This window comes from Cnephaeus nilssonii (assembly GCF_951640355.1).
Source record: "Cnephaeus nilssonii genome assembly, chromosome: 4".
NCBI classification, from domain to species: Eukaryota; Metazoa; Chordata; class Mammalia; order Chiroptera; family Vespertilionidae; genus Cnephaeus; species Cnephaeus nilssonii.
In genome coordinates this window covers 107,620,592-107,637,268 of record NC_137075.1, presented here as the reverse complement: position 1 = coordinate 107,637,268, position 16,677 = coordinate 107,620,592, and the positions used below count along the sequence as shown (strand labels likewise).

The 16,677-nt window shown below is 64.6% G+C and overlaps 2 protein-coding genes across 3 annotated transcripts in view; one reads left to right on the top strand and one right to left on the bottom strand.

The window, feature by feature from the left end:
- Nucleotides 1-2,574: 2,574 nt before the first annotated feature.
- ANKRD9 (ankyrin repeat domain 9) lies at nucleotides 2,575-5,343 on the top strand. Its single transcript, XM_079769778.1, has 3 exons — nucleotides 2,575-2,781; nucleotides 3,670-3,741; nucleotides 4,275-5,343. Exon 3 carries the CDS (start codon nucleotides 4,325-4,327, stop codon nucleotides 5,255-5,257), a length of 933 nt encoding a protein of 310 aa, XP_079625904.1. The 5' UTR covers nucleotides 2,575-2,781; nucleotides 3,670-3,741; nucleotides 4,275-4,324; the 3' UTR covers nucleotides 5,258-5,343.
- Nucleotides 5,344-8,477: 3,134 nt separating this feature from the next.
- TECPR2 (tectonin beta-propeller repeat containing 2) overlaps nucleotides 8,478-16,677 on the bottom strand; it is a 71,912-nt gene continuing 63,712 nt past the window's right edge. For both annotated transcript variants that reach the window (XM_079767873.1, XM_079767874.1), the window contains 3 exons: nucleotides 12,348-12,489; nucleotides 11,756-11,905; nucleotides 8,478-11,461 (listed from right to left, as the gene is read on the bottom strand). In XM_079767873.1, coding sequence (XP_079623999.1) covers nucleotides 11,310-11,461; nucleotides 11,756-11,905; nucleotides 12,348-12,489 — 444 coding nt within the window. In that variant the 3' untranslated portion in view covers nucleotides 8,478-11,309. The remainder of the gene's footprint in view (nucleotides 11,462-11,755; nucleotides 11,906-12,347; nucleotides 12,490-16,677) is intronic.

The window sequence follows — 16,677 nt, the reverse complement described above, 5'->3', positions numbered from 1 at the left end:
CTGCTGGGCAGGAAGGGGACGTTATAATCCTGCTGGGAGGACAGGGGCTGCCCCAGGTAGATGCTCTAACGAGTTAGGACATTTTTAAAAAGAGAATTTTGCCCAGCCGGCATAGCTCAGTGGTTGAACGTTGACCTATGAACCAAGAGGTCATGGTTTAATTCCTGGTTGGGGCACATGACCGGGTTGCGGGCTCAGTCCCCAGTGTGGGACGTGCAGGGGGCAGCCAACCAATGGTTCTCTCTCATCAGTGATGTTTCCATCTCTGTCTCCCTCTCCCTTCCTCTCTGAAATCAATAAAATATATATTTAAAAAAATAAAAAAAAATACCAGCTCCTTTAATGAGACAGTCCGAGTCCTCAGCCCAGCGAGGTTCAGGGACCCTACAAGAACCCAGAGGTGCCATGGAGACTGTCTCCCTGGGGGGCAGGAGGGCAGCCTCGGCTGGTGAGGGAGATGGTGCCAAGGCTGCAGGCTCACACAGTCCCCTCCAAAAAGCCCTGCTGCTGAGGGGCCCGAACCCCACCTGGGAGGGTGCAGTCCCTTTAGAGGGCCTCCCAGCGGGCTCCCCCTTTTCATTAGGAAAAGCACGAGCCGTGGCCAGTGTCACTCAGCTGGTTGGGCGGCGTCTCCGGCACCAGGAGTGGCCGGTGTGATTCCAGTCACTGGCACATGCCCAGCTGCGGGCTGATCCCCGGTAGGGGGCGTAGAGGAGGCAGCTGATGGGTGTTACTAAGTTCTCAAATCCATGTTTCTCTCCCGTTCCTTTCATCTCTCTCTAAAAATCAATAAGCTATTATCAAAACAAAAACAATACATAGCATGACCCTACCTCCGTGGTAGCCACCTGTGTTCTCTTCAAAGGTTTAACTACGAAATAGTAATAAAACATAAAATCAAGGCCGCCCTGGCCCTGGTCAGTGTGATCGGCTGCTTCCTGCACTCCGGACCGGGAATCCGCCCGTGTCCTCCGGGTTCCTAGGTTGACGCTCAAGCACGGAGTCACTCCGCTGGGCTCAGCGTTTTTTGTGTCTGAAATAATTCAGACTTCCAAACGCTTTCCGCTGGGAGTGTCAGGAGCTCCTTGCCCCGCGACTCGCCCCATCGGACCTTTGCAGCCTCCCTCCGCCTCTCCCAGACCTTTGCTCCCTCCAGCTGGGTTCCCCCCCTCTACCGCCCAGAATGCCTTTCCCCTCCCCACCTGGTCTTTCTGGCTAAGTCCTCGTCCCTGGCAAGGTCCTAAGCCGTAGAGAAATGGGGTCAGATCTGACTTTTGGAAAGGAGCTTTTGGGAACCCCAGCAAGGAGGGCAAATGGAAGGGGGCGGAGGCGGCATGGAGGGGCGGAGAGAGAACTGCCCTGGTCAGTTGCACGCCTGGCACCCACAGCTGATGCCCTTTCACCCTCATTCCCTGCTGCCATGGAGACGCAGAGGTCTCCACTCCAGCCCTTGTCTTCTTGGGGCCCAGGCAGCTGGGCGGCTGCAGCCCTGAGCCACCAGCTCCGAGGCTGTGTCCCAGGACCTGGGGCTCCCAAAGGCCAACTATCAGCCCCAGGACGGCCATTCACTCGGACCCCATCCTACTCAGACACACCCAGGACAGGGAAGGAAGGGGTGCAGGGTAGGGGACGGGAGCTGGAGTGGAGAGGCGGTTAAGGCTGAGGCCAGGCAGAAGGGGAGCCCAGCTCCAGGCACGTGTGAGCTCCGCTAGTGCCTGCCGCCCATGACCCAGCTCCTGCCCATCCGGTGGCCATGGGCGGGCCGCAAGGCCACACTGCACTGCGGTGGGGCAGAGCTTGGGTGAGGGCCCCTGGCTGGGTCTCAGCATGACCTGTGCGGTGCCCCAAACCTGGGACGCCTTGTGGGAAGGCTGGGGCCCCATCCACCACACTTGTCCGAAGAAAGGCAGGGAAGCCCCTGGCTGGCTCCCTGGCTGCTGCTCACTTGGAGGCCACCCCGCTGTGAGCCCCCATTTCCTGGCAGGCGAATTGGGGTCATCATCCCCAGCACTGCCGAATGTGAAGGTGGCACACAGTAGGTGCTCATAAGTTGCTGTCTGCACCCGTCCGTCCGTGCCCTGGGGGAGTCCGCCTAGAGCTGGGGCTGCGAGGCCCCTACCTCAGCCGGCAGAAGGCCCTTAGGGGTCACAGCCCCTGCCTTCTGACCCCTGGCGTACAGATGGTCTTCCCCAAGGTCACAGGGTCATTGCAAAGGGGACCTCGAATACGACTCGTGGGGTGACCAGGAAAGTCCCGGTCGGTGGACCCGGGGCGTCCACGCGTGCGCTGCCCCGCAGGCGGGACCCGCCGCCCGCCCGAGCCTGGTGCCCGCGGCCCGGGGCCCCCCTCCCCGCGGCTCGGTTTCCCGAAGCCCCGCCCGCCCCGCGCGCCCTCAAGTTTCTCCCAACTTTTCAGCAGGTCCCGCCGGCGCCCCGCCCTCCACGGTGACGTAACAATGGTGCAGCGCGCCGGCCAATGGGCGGCGGCGGGGGCCGGCAGGGCGGGCCAATGGCGGCGGCGGACGGCCCGCGGTCCTGCCCGGCCCGGGCCGCACTGCGCCGCCCGCCGCCCGCCGCCCGCCCGCCGCCGGCGCCCGCACCGCCGCCCAGCGTTCGGACGGACCGCGGGGCCCGGAGAGCGGCTGCGGCGGGCGCGGGCGGCGGCGGCGTCCCCGTCTGTCCGTCCGTCCCGGGACCTTCGCCCCCGCACCTCCCCGCGCCGGGACCGCGCGCTCCTGCCGCAGGGGGGCGGGAGCCAGGCCCGCGGCCACCGCCCCCCACGGTGAGTCCCCCGCCCTCTCCCGCTCGCAGCCCCCGCGCCGGGCGCTCTCCCCGCCGCCGCCCCCCTCACGCCCCCGGGCACACGCACACGCAGGTGCAGCCTTCGCCGCGCCAGCCGCGCCCGCAGCACCCGGCCTCGGCCCCGGCGGGGTCGCCGCGTCGCCGGGAGGAGCTGGCGGGCGGCCCGGGACGCGCCTCTCCGCTCTTTAGCCCAACCCCCCGCTCACCCGGCCCGGCCGTGACTCAATGCCCGGTGACGTGGGGCGGCCCAACTTTACGTAACCCGCCCGGCGCCCCACGCTGTCCACACGGGTCCACCGGGGCGCAGAGGCCCAGGCGCGGGGGCTGTGTAGTCGTAGTGCCCCCCAAAAGGGCGCTGGGCCCGCAGGCCACCCCCACCGTGCCCACCTCTGTAACTTAGTTACCCGGGCCCTTTCTGACTTCTGATGGAGGACTTAGCCCTGGGAGAAAGCAGTGGGGACCTTGGGCCGGGGTCAGAGGGCAAGGTCAGGGCTCAGGCTGGGCTCCCTCATGGGTGGGGACACCCCCATGTGTGGAAAGAGCCCCACATGGGAGGCAGATCTGGGTCGGAGGCCGGGCTCCGCCGTGGCTCGCTGGCTGGCCTTGCCCAGCCTGCCCCTTGCTGAGAATGGCGGCAGCATCGCTTCACCTAGTGGCTGGCCGAGCGGCAGAGGTCGCCGCGCGCTCCAGTTTGCAGGCTGTGAAGTGCGGTGCGCCCCCGTCTCCAGCTGACTTCACCCTCCGGCCTCCTCCCAGGAGCCAGGGGTGTGGACATCCTGCAAACATCATGTTTGGGTGGAAGGCTAGAGCCCCGCCCCCCAAACTCACCCTGCTGGGGTTCACGGCCGGCATTCCCCTCTCCTTACAGATGAAGGAGCTGAGGTTCGGAGAGGCAAAGGGACAGACCCACGTCTGCTAGGGGATCCCGAGCAGGAACCAGGTAGGTCTGAGTCTAGAGCTCTGCCCCTGCCCTGCCTGGGGGTAGACTCGAGGGGTCAGGGGTCAGAGGACAGGGTCAAGGTTAGGACAGGGATGTGTCCTACAGGAAGGACTGGGCTACAGAACGGATTTGGCTCCACTTGAGATGTGGGCCGGCTTTCCTACCCCCCACCTGGGGTTGGATGCGCCTGGCCAGGTGGGCCCCGGGGCTGGGGCTGGGGGAGTAAGGTTCCCTGGGGTCATGGGGCGGGTGGAGCTGGGGGCCGAGGCAGGGAAGCGCAGGTCTCCTAGATTTGCCCGAGGACGAGGGGACTTCAGGAGGGCGGGCGGGCAGGCGCAGCTGGAGCCAGGATGTGGGAGGTGGTTCTGGGTCTGGAAGAGAAGGGAGCTGTGGGGAGCTGGAAGGGCCGGTCCGAGGCTGGAGGTGGGTACAGCGTCGGCCCTGTGAGGGGTGATCAGATCCCCGCTTAGGCCCTCCGGTTCCCCCGGCGGTGGGGCCGGCAGGCGCCTCACCGCGGTCCCCTGTGCCTGTAGGTGGTCGGCCGCGGAGCCCATGCCGTGAGGCCGGCGCCGCCCCTGCCAGCATGCCGTGGGACGCACAGCGGCCCGGCGGAGCGGAGGGCGCCAGCGCAGCGCGCCTGCGGGCGCAGAAGCAGTGCCGCAAGTCCTCCTTCGCCTTCTACCAGGCGGTGCGCGACCTGCTGCCCGTGTGGCTGCTGGAGGACATGCGCGCCAGCGAGGCCTTCCACTGGGACGAGCGCGGGCTCGCCGCCGCCTACTCGCCGTCCGAGGCGCTGCTCTACGCGCTGGTGCACGACCACCAGGCCTACGCGCACTACCTGCTGGCCACCTTCCCCCGGCGCGCGCTCGCGCTGCCCAGCGCCGGCTTCCGCTGCTGCGCCGCCCCCGGGCCGCACGTGGCGCTGGCCGTGCGCTACAACCGCGTGGGCATCCTGCGCCGCATCCTGCGCACCGTGCGGGACTTCCCGGCCGAGGAGCGCGCGCGCCTGCTGGACCGCCGGGGCTGCGGCCGCGTCGAGGGCGGGGGCACGTCGCTGCACGTGGCCTGCGAACTGGCGCGGCCCGAGTGCCTCTTCCTGCTGCTCGGCCACGGAGCCTCGCCCGGCCTGCGGGATGGCGGGGGCCTCACGCCCCTCGAGCTGCTGCTGCGCCAGCTGGGCCACGACTCCGGGGCCACCCCTGCCAGCGGGGCGCCCGCGGCGCCCGGGGAGGCGCGCCAGCGCCGCCTGCTGCTGCTGGACCTGCTGGTGCTGTACGCGCCCGCCGACGCCGCCCGCCTGGCCCGCTGCGAGCTGCTGGGCGACCGGCCGCGCTGGCAGCGGCTGCTGGGCGAAGACAAGTTCCAGTGGCTGGCGGGCCTGGCGCCGCCCTCGCTCTTCGTGCGCGCCATGCAGGTGCTGGTCGCCGCCATCTCGCCCGGCCGCTTCCCCGAGGCCCTGGATGAGCTGCCGCTGCCGCCCTTCCTGCAGCCGCTGGACCTCACGGGCAAGGGCTAGCCCGCGGGCGCCCCGGGACTGGGCTCGGGAGAAGACTATTTTCGGAGGTTGTGCTAGCACTTTACATGTATTGGTTGTGTACGTGAGACTCTGCCTCATCTGTCCCACCAGGGGGGCCGGGAGGGGGGCAACTGGGCTCCAAGCGGCAGGTTTTCTGAGTCTCGTTGGGCTCCGTGCGTGGCAAAGCGGGGTTGAGGGGTCACGTGGCTCCCAAGAGCAGGCCTTGACCTCAGCTCACTGCCCGGCCTGAGGAAGGTGAGGGTCAGCCTTCCACCTGCATCTAGATTCTAGAACCTCCTGGAAGGCTATCCCTGTGGGAGTGACCGCTAAGCTGAGCAGGGCTGTGGACTGACAGCAGGGGGCTGGGTCTGGAGGGCAAGGAGGGCAGGAACGGGGAGGTGCGCCCCAACTGACCCTCCCTCTCCCACCCTGGGTGTCACCGGGACTGCCCCACCAAACCTGGTCTCCCCAGGCTTGGCCTCGTGCTGTCACCCCCTTTTTGCTCCCTGAGGGTGAGCAGGCACCCAGCCTGGGCTCCTGGCTCCAGCTCCACTCCCTCAGGTGGGTTAGCTGAGCCTTGACCCGCCCTCAGTCCCCCCAAGGTGGGCCTCCCGGTGTCCCTGGCCCAGCCCCAGGGGGTGAGAGGTGGTGCCCACGGGTGGTGGTGGCCGCCTCGCCCAGTGGGAAGCCTGCTGGTCCAGCCAGTAGAGCCGGCAGGTTGTCAAGGTGCAGACGTGTCAGCAGATACGTCACCGCCCCAGGAATTCTGCTGGGCCGCGAAATTCAACCCGGGACTGCCGGGGTGGCAGGCCACGGTGTCCTGCCAGGAGCCGAGGGCTAAAGGTGTGCGTGATGCGGTGCCCAGCCTGGCGGGACACCCAGCCTGCCCCCGGCGTCCCTGAGGGGGCAAGCCTGGGGGCCAGAGGCTGTGGCTGGTGGGCCATAGGACGGGTACAGAACGGCCTGGGCAGCAGGAAAGGCTCCTTGGGGGGCCTGGTTCTGGCCTGTACCTGCCACCCACCCTCAGGGTGACCTGGGACAAACCCCCTGCACCCGGGGCTTCTGTGTCCCCATGTTTTCAAAGGGTTTAGGACCCTCTCCAAGCTCTACGTGCCCTGAAAAGTATGTGACCCCAGTTCCTGGGACGTGTGGGGTGGGGGTGCACAGCCCTGGTGGGAAGGAGAGGGTAAGGGTGCGCAGCCAGTGGCTGATCCCGGGCTCTGGGTGGGGGTGAGGGCCCCTCCCCCCACAGTGTCCTGAGCCAGTTAGGTAGCTTCTCTGAACCTTGACACCTGCGGGGGGTGGGGGGTGGGGGGTGGGGGAGAGGATACTCACCTCTCTCGCAGCTCAAAACTGGGGACATCAGGAGCCCCCGGGTCCTCTACAAGGCCCCAGTCCTCACACATGGGTGCCGCTGTGGGGGAGGGGACATTTCCTGAGGGGAGACGGAGCCTGGAGCCAAGTGCCCAGAACAGGTCACGGTGCTCTGGGGTGAGGGGGGAAGGGGCTTGGAGCCCTGATGCTGGGCACCTGGCGGGGGACCTGGGCCTGCAGACGCCCTCAGTTTCCCCAGGGCCAGCTCTGGCCGCTGCGGGGCTGGTCCAAGGCCCCGGGCCGAGGTCCCTTTCATTCCCCCTCTTTGGGGACAACCTCCTTTGAGCCCCCGGGCTGGGACTGGGTGAGGCAGGGGCAGGGGGAGCTGTCCCATCTCAGGGCGCCCTCGTCGTCAAGCAGGTGGAGGTGGCACCTGGGCTGGCCCTGGCGTTTGGGGCAGATCCCAGCAGGAGGATTGTGGGTGGCACAGAGTGGGGAAGGCCAGGGCCCAAGTGGAGTGGTTAGGTTTGGGGTGAGCAGGGGATTGCACCCTCATTTCTTGGGTGACACTGGGGCCCCATCTCAGCACCCCTTGGAGGAGTGGACAGGAGGGGGGCAGCCTGGGCATCAGCCCGATGTCCTTGCTGAAGGGAGAGGGAGCCCAGGCCGGCTCACAGCCCTGTGACAGCCCAGCGGGCAGGATCTTGGCACGGCCTCCCCAAGCCTCACTGGGGACTGACGCCTGTGGGTGAGAGGGGAGGTGCAGGGCAGATAAGGGTATCTGGTGGCCACTGCTGGCTCGGGGGGGCCGGGGGGGAGGGAGGGCAGGCCCAGCGTTGGGCTTATCAGCCGGCTGAGCCCTGCAGCTCCCGGGAGGGCAGCAAGCACGGCGCCCCGCCCTGTCATCTTACCACCCTGGTGATGACATCAGTCCAGCCAGGGTCCCCTGGGGGACAGCAGCTCCACTCGGCCCCGGCAGCCATCTCGTTGGCTTCTCTGCCCACGACAGGCCCCTCTTCTCTGCGGCGAAGTGCGCTGGTTCGTTTGCCGAGTTCGTTCATTCCTCCAACCTTTCAAAGGAAAACCTAACGTGGCCAACCTGGTCCTCCCACGCCCATCCAGGGGCCCAGTGAACCCCAGCCAGGCGGCCAGAATCTGTGCCCTGGACACCTGTCGGTACCGTGACCTCCTGCCCAGAGCTCGAAGGGACAGCACAGGACACTGCGTGCTGTGGGGTGGCCTGGGGGGATGCCAGGAGGGCAGGCCAGCCAGGCCCCGGTGACGTGACCCTGTGCTGACCGCTGCCTCTGCAGCCTAGCCTCACCCGAGGTTACCTTTCCCGATTTCCATCCCCCGCCCCCTTTCTTCAACTTTCCAGTACTGCACTGAGCCGTTTCCCGTCACCCCACATCCCGCTCAGAACAAGGTGTGTCCTGGGAGTTGGGACGGAGGCTGTGCAGCCTCTGGACCCGATTCAGAAGCCAGTGGCCCGGACAGAGCCCGCCCCGCAGTGATTGGTTTTGGCTGCATTTTAAAATGGAGGCGCAATCGGCATGTAATAAATGCAGACTTGGAGTGTATAGTCTGAGGGACTATGACACATGTCTACACACGTGTATCCACCACCCCAATCAAGACGAGGGAAGACAGATTTCTGCCCTGGCTGGTTTTAAGGAATTTAGCTTATGGAATTCACGCTCACGGCGGAACCCCCGGCCTCTGCAGAGACGCCGGCAGGTGGGCGGGGCCTGGCCCCCAGTAGAGGCCAACCCACTCACAGGCCCCACACACACCGCTAGCGTTTGGTGTGTTTCCTTCCTGCCTTTTCTCTGTGCGTACATACAAGTATTTTTCCTATGCATGTTTCTACATACATGACAGCAGGTCACTTACACAGCTTGGTGTTTTTAAACGTACGTAGCGTAAGCATCTATACTATACACCTGGGAATACGAGCTTTACGGTCTCTGGTGGTTATTTTCTGAGAGCGGACTCAGCTAGTGCTGACACCACGAAGAGGAAATGCTGGAGGACTGTGCTGGTCAAATGCCGATTTTATTTATTTTGGAATAAATTACACGGCTCAGAATTCAAAAGCCACAGGTTTGTATGCAGCAGCCTGTGCGGTGGGCTCGAAGGTTTCTCGAAGTTTTCGAGGCCGCTGCTGGGCTGCCAGGGGCTCCCCCACCCTCGGCCGGCCCCTCCTTTGTCCATCGCGTCTGACGCGTCCCTCCCGGTGGAGCCAGTGCCGAGGGGGGGCAGCACCACGGCCACGGTTGCCATGTCCCGTCGGTGTTGTGGCTTTTAACCGGCAGCACTTCCACACCGTGAAGAAATCAAGTCCATTTCCTCTGCGCTTTCCCCACCACCGAGTTTAGAAAGCCCTCGCCACCCAGAAACCAGACACCTTCAATCCACTTCATGTTTATTTTGTGCAAATAGCCGAGCAGCGGCACACGGGCTGTGAAGCGTTGCTCGGTCCCCCGATGCCCCCTGCATGGTGCCACCCCCCGGGGGCCTGGCTGGGCGGGGGGTGTCCCGGCCCCACCCCCACTTGCACCCCCAGGACAGGGAGGGTGCGGAACAGGCAGCCTGGAGCGGCAGCGCTGGGCGCCGTCACCCGGTGCGTTCCCCGACCGCGTCTCCCTGGGACGAGCGGCACCACCTGCGGGACCTGGGGAGGGCGAGGCGGCAGGGGCGTTGGTGAGGTGAAGGGCGTTATGTGGGAACTCCTCCTGCCCTCCAACACAGACATCCGCTGGGGGTCCTGACAAGCTGACGAGGCCGCAGGGCCCCGCCCCGCCGGGAGGCCGCAGCGCTCCTGCTCCCAGTGCTCAGTCCGCAGTCCCCCACGTCCGCTGCCAGGAGGTGACACTTGGTCAGCACCCGGCCCGGGTGCCCTGCCGTCCGGCACGTGCTTTCTCCGTGTGCTGGTCCCACAGGGCACGTCTCCCCCTCGCTTGTTTCCTGGACGGAGGTTTCGCCCCGGCCTCAGTGCCTCCGTGAGCAGGCGGCCTGCACGCCGCCTCCGGGGACCAGGGGACAGCACCTGTGGGGCGACCCCTCCCGCAGGACGGCCCCCTCGGCAGGCCGGTGTGTATGCAGCGTGGGCCGGATCAGGCGATCCCGTCCGCCGCACTCTGCCGGCAGTGGGGCGGTGGGCAGGGCCCCCCAGCCCGGGCGGGAACGTGGCCTCCACGAGTGCCCAGAAGGCACCTGGTCACGGCGCAGACACAGGCTGGATCGGCTTGGAAAACGTCTAGTTCGTTGCACTGTCTCAAAGCACAACCGAAAGCTAGAACCAGGGAGAAACCGTGCCCAGCACTGGAGCCCGTGGGCAGCGCATCGAGGAGATGGGTGATGCGTGGAACCCGAGAGCCTGGGAGAGCCTGCTGTCCGAGGAGCGGTGAAGCCCGACCTCGCTGCAGCCCCCGGGCGGCCTCTGCTGTCACCAAACCTACGGAAGGACCTACGACAACGAGGTGTGCAGCAGCACCGGGCCAGCATCCTGTCCCCACGGGACCTGCAGGGCCCTCTCCATCGCTGGCTGGTGCCCGCAGAGGACGTACCTCCCCGCTCGCCACCCGGGTCCTGGGGGCTTGACACCTTGCTTAGTAGGAAACAGGCCTCGAGGGCCTGGGCCCCGGGCGAAAGGCAGCTAAAACCAGCAGCAGCCGGAATGGGCAGCTGTGTCCCGGAGAGGAGGGCTCAGGGCGGACGCAGGCTGGGCCCCGAGTCCTACAGCTCAGGTGCCAGCGAGGTGACTGGGCGCCGCAGGCTGACCCACGGACTGACATCTGACGTGGCCACAGCAACCACTAACCTTTTAGGGGATCAGCCCAAATGCCGCGACAATGCCGGCTGCACGGGGGCTGGGGCAGGCCCCAGGGCTCCACACGGCAAGGACGCACGCGTGACGCGCACTGTCGGACGCTGCAGCTGAGGCTGCAGGCTCGGGACACACCACGGAAGGAGTGAGGCCTTCCGCTGGCTTCAGGGAATAGACTTCTCTAAGTCTGGTATTTCCCTCTTAACGAGGTATCTTATGCAGGTTTGCAATACAACAAACAAAAAGGCGACAACCGTAGATTGCTCCTGAGGATGCCCCAGTCTCGTGCCCCACAGCACGAGCTGGACAGAGACTCCTGCTAGCGGGCGCCGCGCTCCCCGCCGGCCTGCCTGGGCGCGTGCGCGGCCGGCCATCGCCTGCTGGCCTGTAGTGTTGTGGTGGAGTGTGTCCAGGTGGTGAGCGCATTCTGGCCTGGGCGGCTGCGGCGTGGCCTCCACCCTGGCACAGCCAGCGCCTACCCCTCCAACGTGGCCTTGGGCTCCCGTCCGGGCGCCTGGCATGGAATGTGTGCGGGAACCTGCGTCCCTGGGAGGAGGCGCCCACCGTGGGAGCACGTTCAGTGGTGGGAGCACTGACCTTCGGCCTCGACGTGCTGCTGTGGCAGCCCCGAGGGTGTGGGTCAGCGACGAGACCCTGACCGCAGCACATGGGAAACTGGTGCGTGCACCTGGCCGCAGCCACTGCCCACACGGAGACAACCGCGCAGGCTCCAGTCCCTTGGCTGAGGCTGTGGTTCTGGAACGAGACGGAGACAAACATGGTGAAAGCAAGTGTGGGGCGTCCACCGTGCCCACACGTCCGGATGCGTGGATGCGGCGGGTCCGAGAGCGCGGCTCAGAACCGCTGGTGCACCGCACGTCCGGCCGCCCTGAGCGCGCCCGAGCTCCTTCAGATGACCTCCCACTCGTCCTCCAGGTCCTCGGGGTGCGGGGCGGTGGCCGGGCTGCTCTGGGCACCGTGTGCGTGGCTGAAGGTCCTCGTGAGCCGCTGGAGGAGGTAGCCGGGCGGGCCCACTGCCCACAGCTCATCTGACGAGGTCACTGCAGGGACAAGAGCAGCCACACCATTAGCCACCCGGGAGCTCCACGTCCCCACGTGGCCCTTTCGGGCTGTGGGGCCAGACGCCCTCCCCACCCCCGACCTGTGCCTCCATTTCCTCAGGTTGCCCTGTCCCCTTCCTGGAGGCTCTGGCAGAGCCGGGTGCAGCTCCCCGCCCTCAGGTGTCACCCAGGGCTGGCTCTGGGGAGAGGGAGCCCGAGGGAGCGCCTGGACAGCCGCTGACACGGTCCGGAGCCTGGATTCGGGGAGCCCGCGCAGCCCACCCCCGGACCTGCCTGTGAGGCACGTGGCGTGCCCGGGGACCTTCTTCCAGTAGTCCCCCGCAGGGTGTTTGTCGGTGACGCCGTAGCGCCGGGCGAGGTCCCCGTTGGGGCAGCGGGCCCACACGGTCCTGGTGCTGAGCGCCAGCTGGCAGGCCTGCAGCCCTGCGGGCAAAAAGGGCGTCCGTCTGTCCTCAGACCCTGGCTGCGGACGGATGCACCCCCCTCCCAAGAGCCTGCTCTCCCCCGACACTGCGCCTGTCCCATGGTGACAGCGCCCTGGGCGGGGCTGGGCGGGGAGCTGAGGGAGAGGGTGCCCATCGGCAGAGCCAGCAAAGCCGCCGAGGGCCGAGACGGAAGGACAGAGGGTCGGGCAGTGCAGAGCGGCACCAGGCACTGCCGCTGGGGCCCCGCTGGCCCTGTGCACGTGCTGGGGGTCAGGCGGCAGTGGCCTCGGGGGTGGTGAGGGGGGAGAAGGAACCACGCCACCGAGAGGCAGGGTAGAGCAGCAGGAACGAGACAGCCTGGGCGTGAAGCTTTGGCTGCCTGGCTAGGCGGACGGCCCGGGGCCTGCCTGGTGGGACAGCGCCACGCCGCCCACGCCCACCTGGCACGTGATCCCAGTCGGTCCCCACGGGCATCTCCTCGGTGATCCCGACGCGGACGTGCACGTTGCACCGGCTGTCGAGTGCCCACAGCATCTGGTCGTTGGGGCTGCAGTGGACGCTGACCAAGGTGACCCCGGCAGGCTGCGCGCGGGAGGGAAGGGGTGGTGGGTCGTTATTTTTGGACAGAGCAAGACCGAGGTGTGAACTGAGGCCTGTGACGCGGCAACAGGAGGTTCTAGAAACTTTTGCTGGTTCCTGCTTGCTAGCCTGCCAGCCACTCAGCCACACGTCACCACCCACACATCCACTCAGGCCTCCACCACCCACCCAACAGGTGACTACTCGAGCATCTACCACATGCCAGGCCCTGTGCCAGCAGCTGGCAACCAATTTTCTTGGCTCCTGGATTTTGTGAACATTTTTTATAGATTTCAGAGAGGGAGGGAGAGGGAGAGAGTGACAGGGACATCAATGATGAGAGACAATCACTGATCGGCTGCCTCCTGCACACCGCTACCGGGGATCGACCCCGCAACCCGGGCATGTGCCACCGAGCCACCGCGGCTGGTGTCTCCTGGATGGGAAGTCCTGGGAGAGACAGCATTCCCCAATGGTCACACGGAGAAGCAGGAGGCCGCCCCAGGCCAAAGCTGCCCAGGTGAACGAGGCGCCCAGACCACATACTGGTCCGACCCGGACGTCAGGGAAGCCGCCCTGGTCCGACTGCTGTACCGAGACGGCAGGAGGAACAGCAATGACCCAGGAAGGAGGGCAGGGAGAGTGTGCCAGGCGGGGAAGTGCCTGCAAAGCAGGGAGCATGGCGGCACAGGGGCTGAGTCCTGTGAGCCACTGGAGGAGGGAGCCGGGGCCACGGCCCACAGCTCGGGCGGCTTCACTGTGCGAAGGGCCTCTCCTCCATAAGCAGCAGAGGCCTGCTGGGTACCGGGGTCCAGGGCGCTGGGGCTGATGGGTGCTTCAGAGAGAGCTCTGGAGACATGAGGGCAGATGCAGGAAATAAGACGCAACGTGCAAAACTGAGGACGTGGGGAGGTCAGAGGGTGCACCACCTGCATCGGGGGGGTCAGAGGGCACACCACCTGGCTTCAGGGAGGTCAGAGGGCGCACCACCTGGCTTCGGGGAGGTCAGAGGGCGCACCACCTGGCTTCGGGGAGGTCAGAGGGCGCACCACCTGGCTTCGGGGAGGTCAGAGGGCGCACCACCTGGCTTCAGGGAGGTCAGAGGGCGCACCACCTGGCTTCGGGGAGGTCAGAGGGCGCACCACCTGGCTTCGGGGAGGTCAGAGGGCGCACCACCTGGCTTCGGGGAGGTCAGAGGGCGCACCACCTGGCTTCGGGGGGGTCAGAGGGCGCACCACCTGGCTTCGGGGGGGTCAGAGGGCGCACCACCTGGCACTTGGGAGAATGGGGTTAAGTAGAGGCAACAAGGGAAAGACCGCGGGTGATACGGCAGCAAAGGATTCACAGATGTCACCCCGTCTGCCACCCACCTGAGAGCTCCTGACGTGGCCCAGACACGCTGCTTCACAATGTCACCTGGGAAAGGCCCAGGGACCTCACTCCAGGGGCCAAGCAGGGCCACACGGGTGAATAGCTAGCAGTCTGTGCAGGCTGCTCTGTACACACACCGGCCATTTTCAAACTAGGAAACACGCTCTTGTTGAAGGGGGCTTTTAAACAGCACATTCAGGCCCTAGCCGGCCTGGCTCAGTGGTTAGTGTCAGCCTGCAGTCTGAAGGGTCCCGGGTTTGATTCCGGTTAAAGGCACGTATCTTGGTTGCAGGCTCGATCCCCAGCCCCAGGTCGGAGCATGCAGGAGGCAACCAATCAATGTCTCTCTCTCACGTCGATGTTCCTCTCTCTCTGTCTCTCCCCCTCCCTTCCACTCTCTCTAAAAATCAATGAAAAAAATACCCTCTGGTGAGGATAACAAACAAGAGGCACAATGGGGGCTGGGCCAACCCTGTGCATCAGACTTTGGGGCCGGGGCCCAGGAACGACCTTGTAGACAAGCACCCGGTGCTTCCGATTCAGGGGGTCACTAGGCTCTACACTCTGTCAAGTGCAGGCAGGCGAGACCACGCGCGCGCACACACACACATGCACACACGCACGCACACACACACGTACACACAGCCCAGCTGGTATTGAGGCAGAAATGGAAAAGCTCATCCTAGAATTCATGTGGGACTGCAAGGGGTCCTGGATGCCAGAACAATCTTGAACAAGAACAAATTCGGAAGACTCGCACTTCCTGCTTTCAAGACTACCCTGAAGCGACGGTGGTCACACAGTGAGGCCTGGACTCCGGGTAGACAGCCAGTCAACGGAGCGGTACTGAGAGCCGAAGTCACCACGCAGTCGAGTGGTCCTGCCACAGGCGCCAAGACCGCTCAGCGAGAAAAGAGCATCTTCCCAACAAATGGAGCCGGGACCGCCCTTGCCTCACGGCCTCTACAGAGGAACGCGAAACGGGTCCAAAGTGAAGGTGGGAGCTAACCCCGACAGTGGTTCTCACATATGACACCAAAGGCAGAAACAGCAAAAAGGTAAATTTGGCCCTAGCTGGTCTGGCTCAGTGGATAGAGCGTCAGCCTGTGAACTGAAAGGTCCCAGGTTTGATTCCGGTCAAGGGCACATGCCCGGGTTGTGGGCTCGATCCCCAGTCGGGGACTTGCAGGAGGCAGCTGATCCATGATTCTCTCTCATCATGGATGTTTCTGTCTCTCTCCCCCTCTTCCTTCCTCTCTAAAACCAATAAAAATATATTAAAAAAAAGGTAAATTGCATTTCATCAAAATTAGTAACTTTCGTACCTCAAAGGACACCATAAAGAAAGTGGGGACAGCCTGCACAATGGAGAACAGGGTCTAGTACCCCGAATAAAGAGCTTCTGAAGTCCAACATCAACAAGAAACACAACCACATTTGTTAAAGGACAGAGGACTTGAAGAACCACTTCTCCAGCCCTGGCCGGTGTGGCTCTGTCGGTTGAGCATCATCCCAGGCACCAGGTGAGGGCTCGATCCCTGGTAGGGGGAGTGCAGGAGGCAGCCGATCCATGTCCCAACCCCCCCCCCCCCCCCCCGTTCATCTCTCTCTAAAAACCAACTGAAAGTAAACGTGTCTTAAAAAGACATTTCTGCGAAGACCTGCAGAGCCCGACAAGCACACGCCAAGGTGCCGCATCACCACTGGCCCAGGGAACGCAGTCAGACGCCAGGCAGCACTTCCTGCCCACAGGAGTCTGGGAAAGGAAATGGAAAACAAGTAACGGAGGAGGCGGAGCACAGGGGCCCTCCTCCATCTCCCACGGGGTGTGAAGTGGGGGTGTGGGATGGAGAGCAGTCTGCAGGCCCCAGGGGGTCGAAGAGGCCCCGACCCAGCAATCCCACTCCGGGACATTGACCCAGAGAACTGGCGCGGACCTTAGATAAAGGCAGGAACGGTCACAGCAGTGATTCCCACAACAGCCCAAAGGTGGAACCACCCACATGCCCGCGCCGGAGGCACGGAGGCAGGAGGCGGCGCCTCAGCGTGCGGCACACCTCACAGGCCGCCGCCCAGGCCCTGCCCCCGAGCGACATGGCAACCAAGGGAGTCCCATGGATCCTTCGGTCCCCAGGGGATACAAAAGTGACGTTTATGTTCACTGCGGTCTGCTAAGTGTGCAATAGCATTACTTAAAAACAAACAAGCAACCATTTTCATTATAGGTTACCATCATACATTTAGCCAAAAACACGCTATTGCTGAAAAACGCTAAGCATCGCCTGAGCCTTCGGGAGTGGAGCGTGACTGCTGGGGAGGTCTCGCCTCGCTGGACGACACGCAGCACCTGCGAAGCGCAGTAGGCCGAGCTCTGCCCGCAGTGGGTCTCGCTCCGGACTGACGCTGGCACATGAGCCTCATAAACCGGACAGTGTGTGAGCAAAGCCCAGCTCGAAGGCCGCGTCTGAGGCGTTTCCAGGAGGAAAACCCACAGAGGAAGCAGGTCGGTGGTTGCCAGGGGCAGAGGGGGGTGGAGACTGACCGCTGGGTACAGGGCTTCCTTCTGGGGTGATGAGCATGTTCCGGAGCCCTGGCCAGTATGCCAAGTGGCTAGTGTCGGCCTGTGCACCAGAGGGTCGCAGGTTCGATTCCCCGCCGAGGGCATGTACCAGGGTTGCAGGTTTGATGATCTCCGCCCCTGCTCAGGGTACATGTGGACAGCAACCAATTGATGTGTCTCTCTCACCTGGATGTTTCTCTCTCCCTCTCTCCCTGTCCACTCTCTCTAAAAACCAAAGGGAAAATGATTCTCACTCCTTG

Coding starts and splice junctions, on each gene's coding strand:
- ANKRD9 (XM_079769778.1), top strand. CDS start 4,325: ATGCCGTGGGACGCACAGCGGCCCGGCGGAGCGGAGGGCGCCAGCGCA.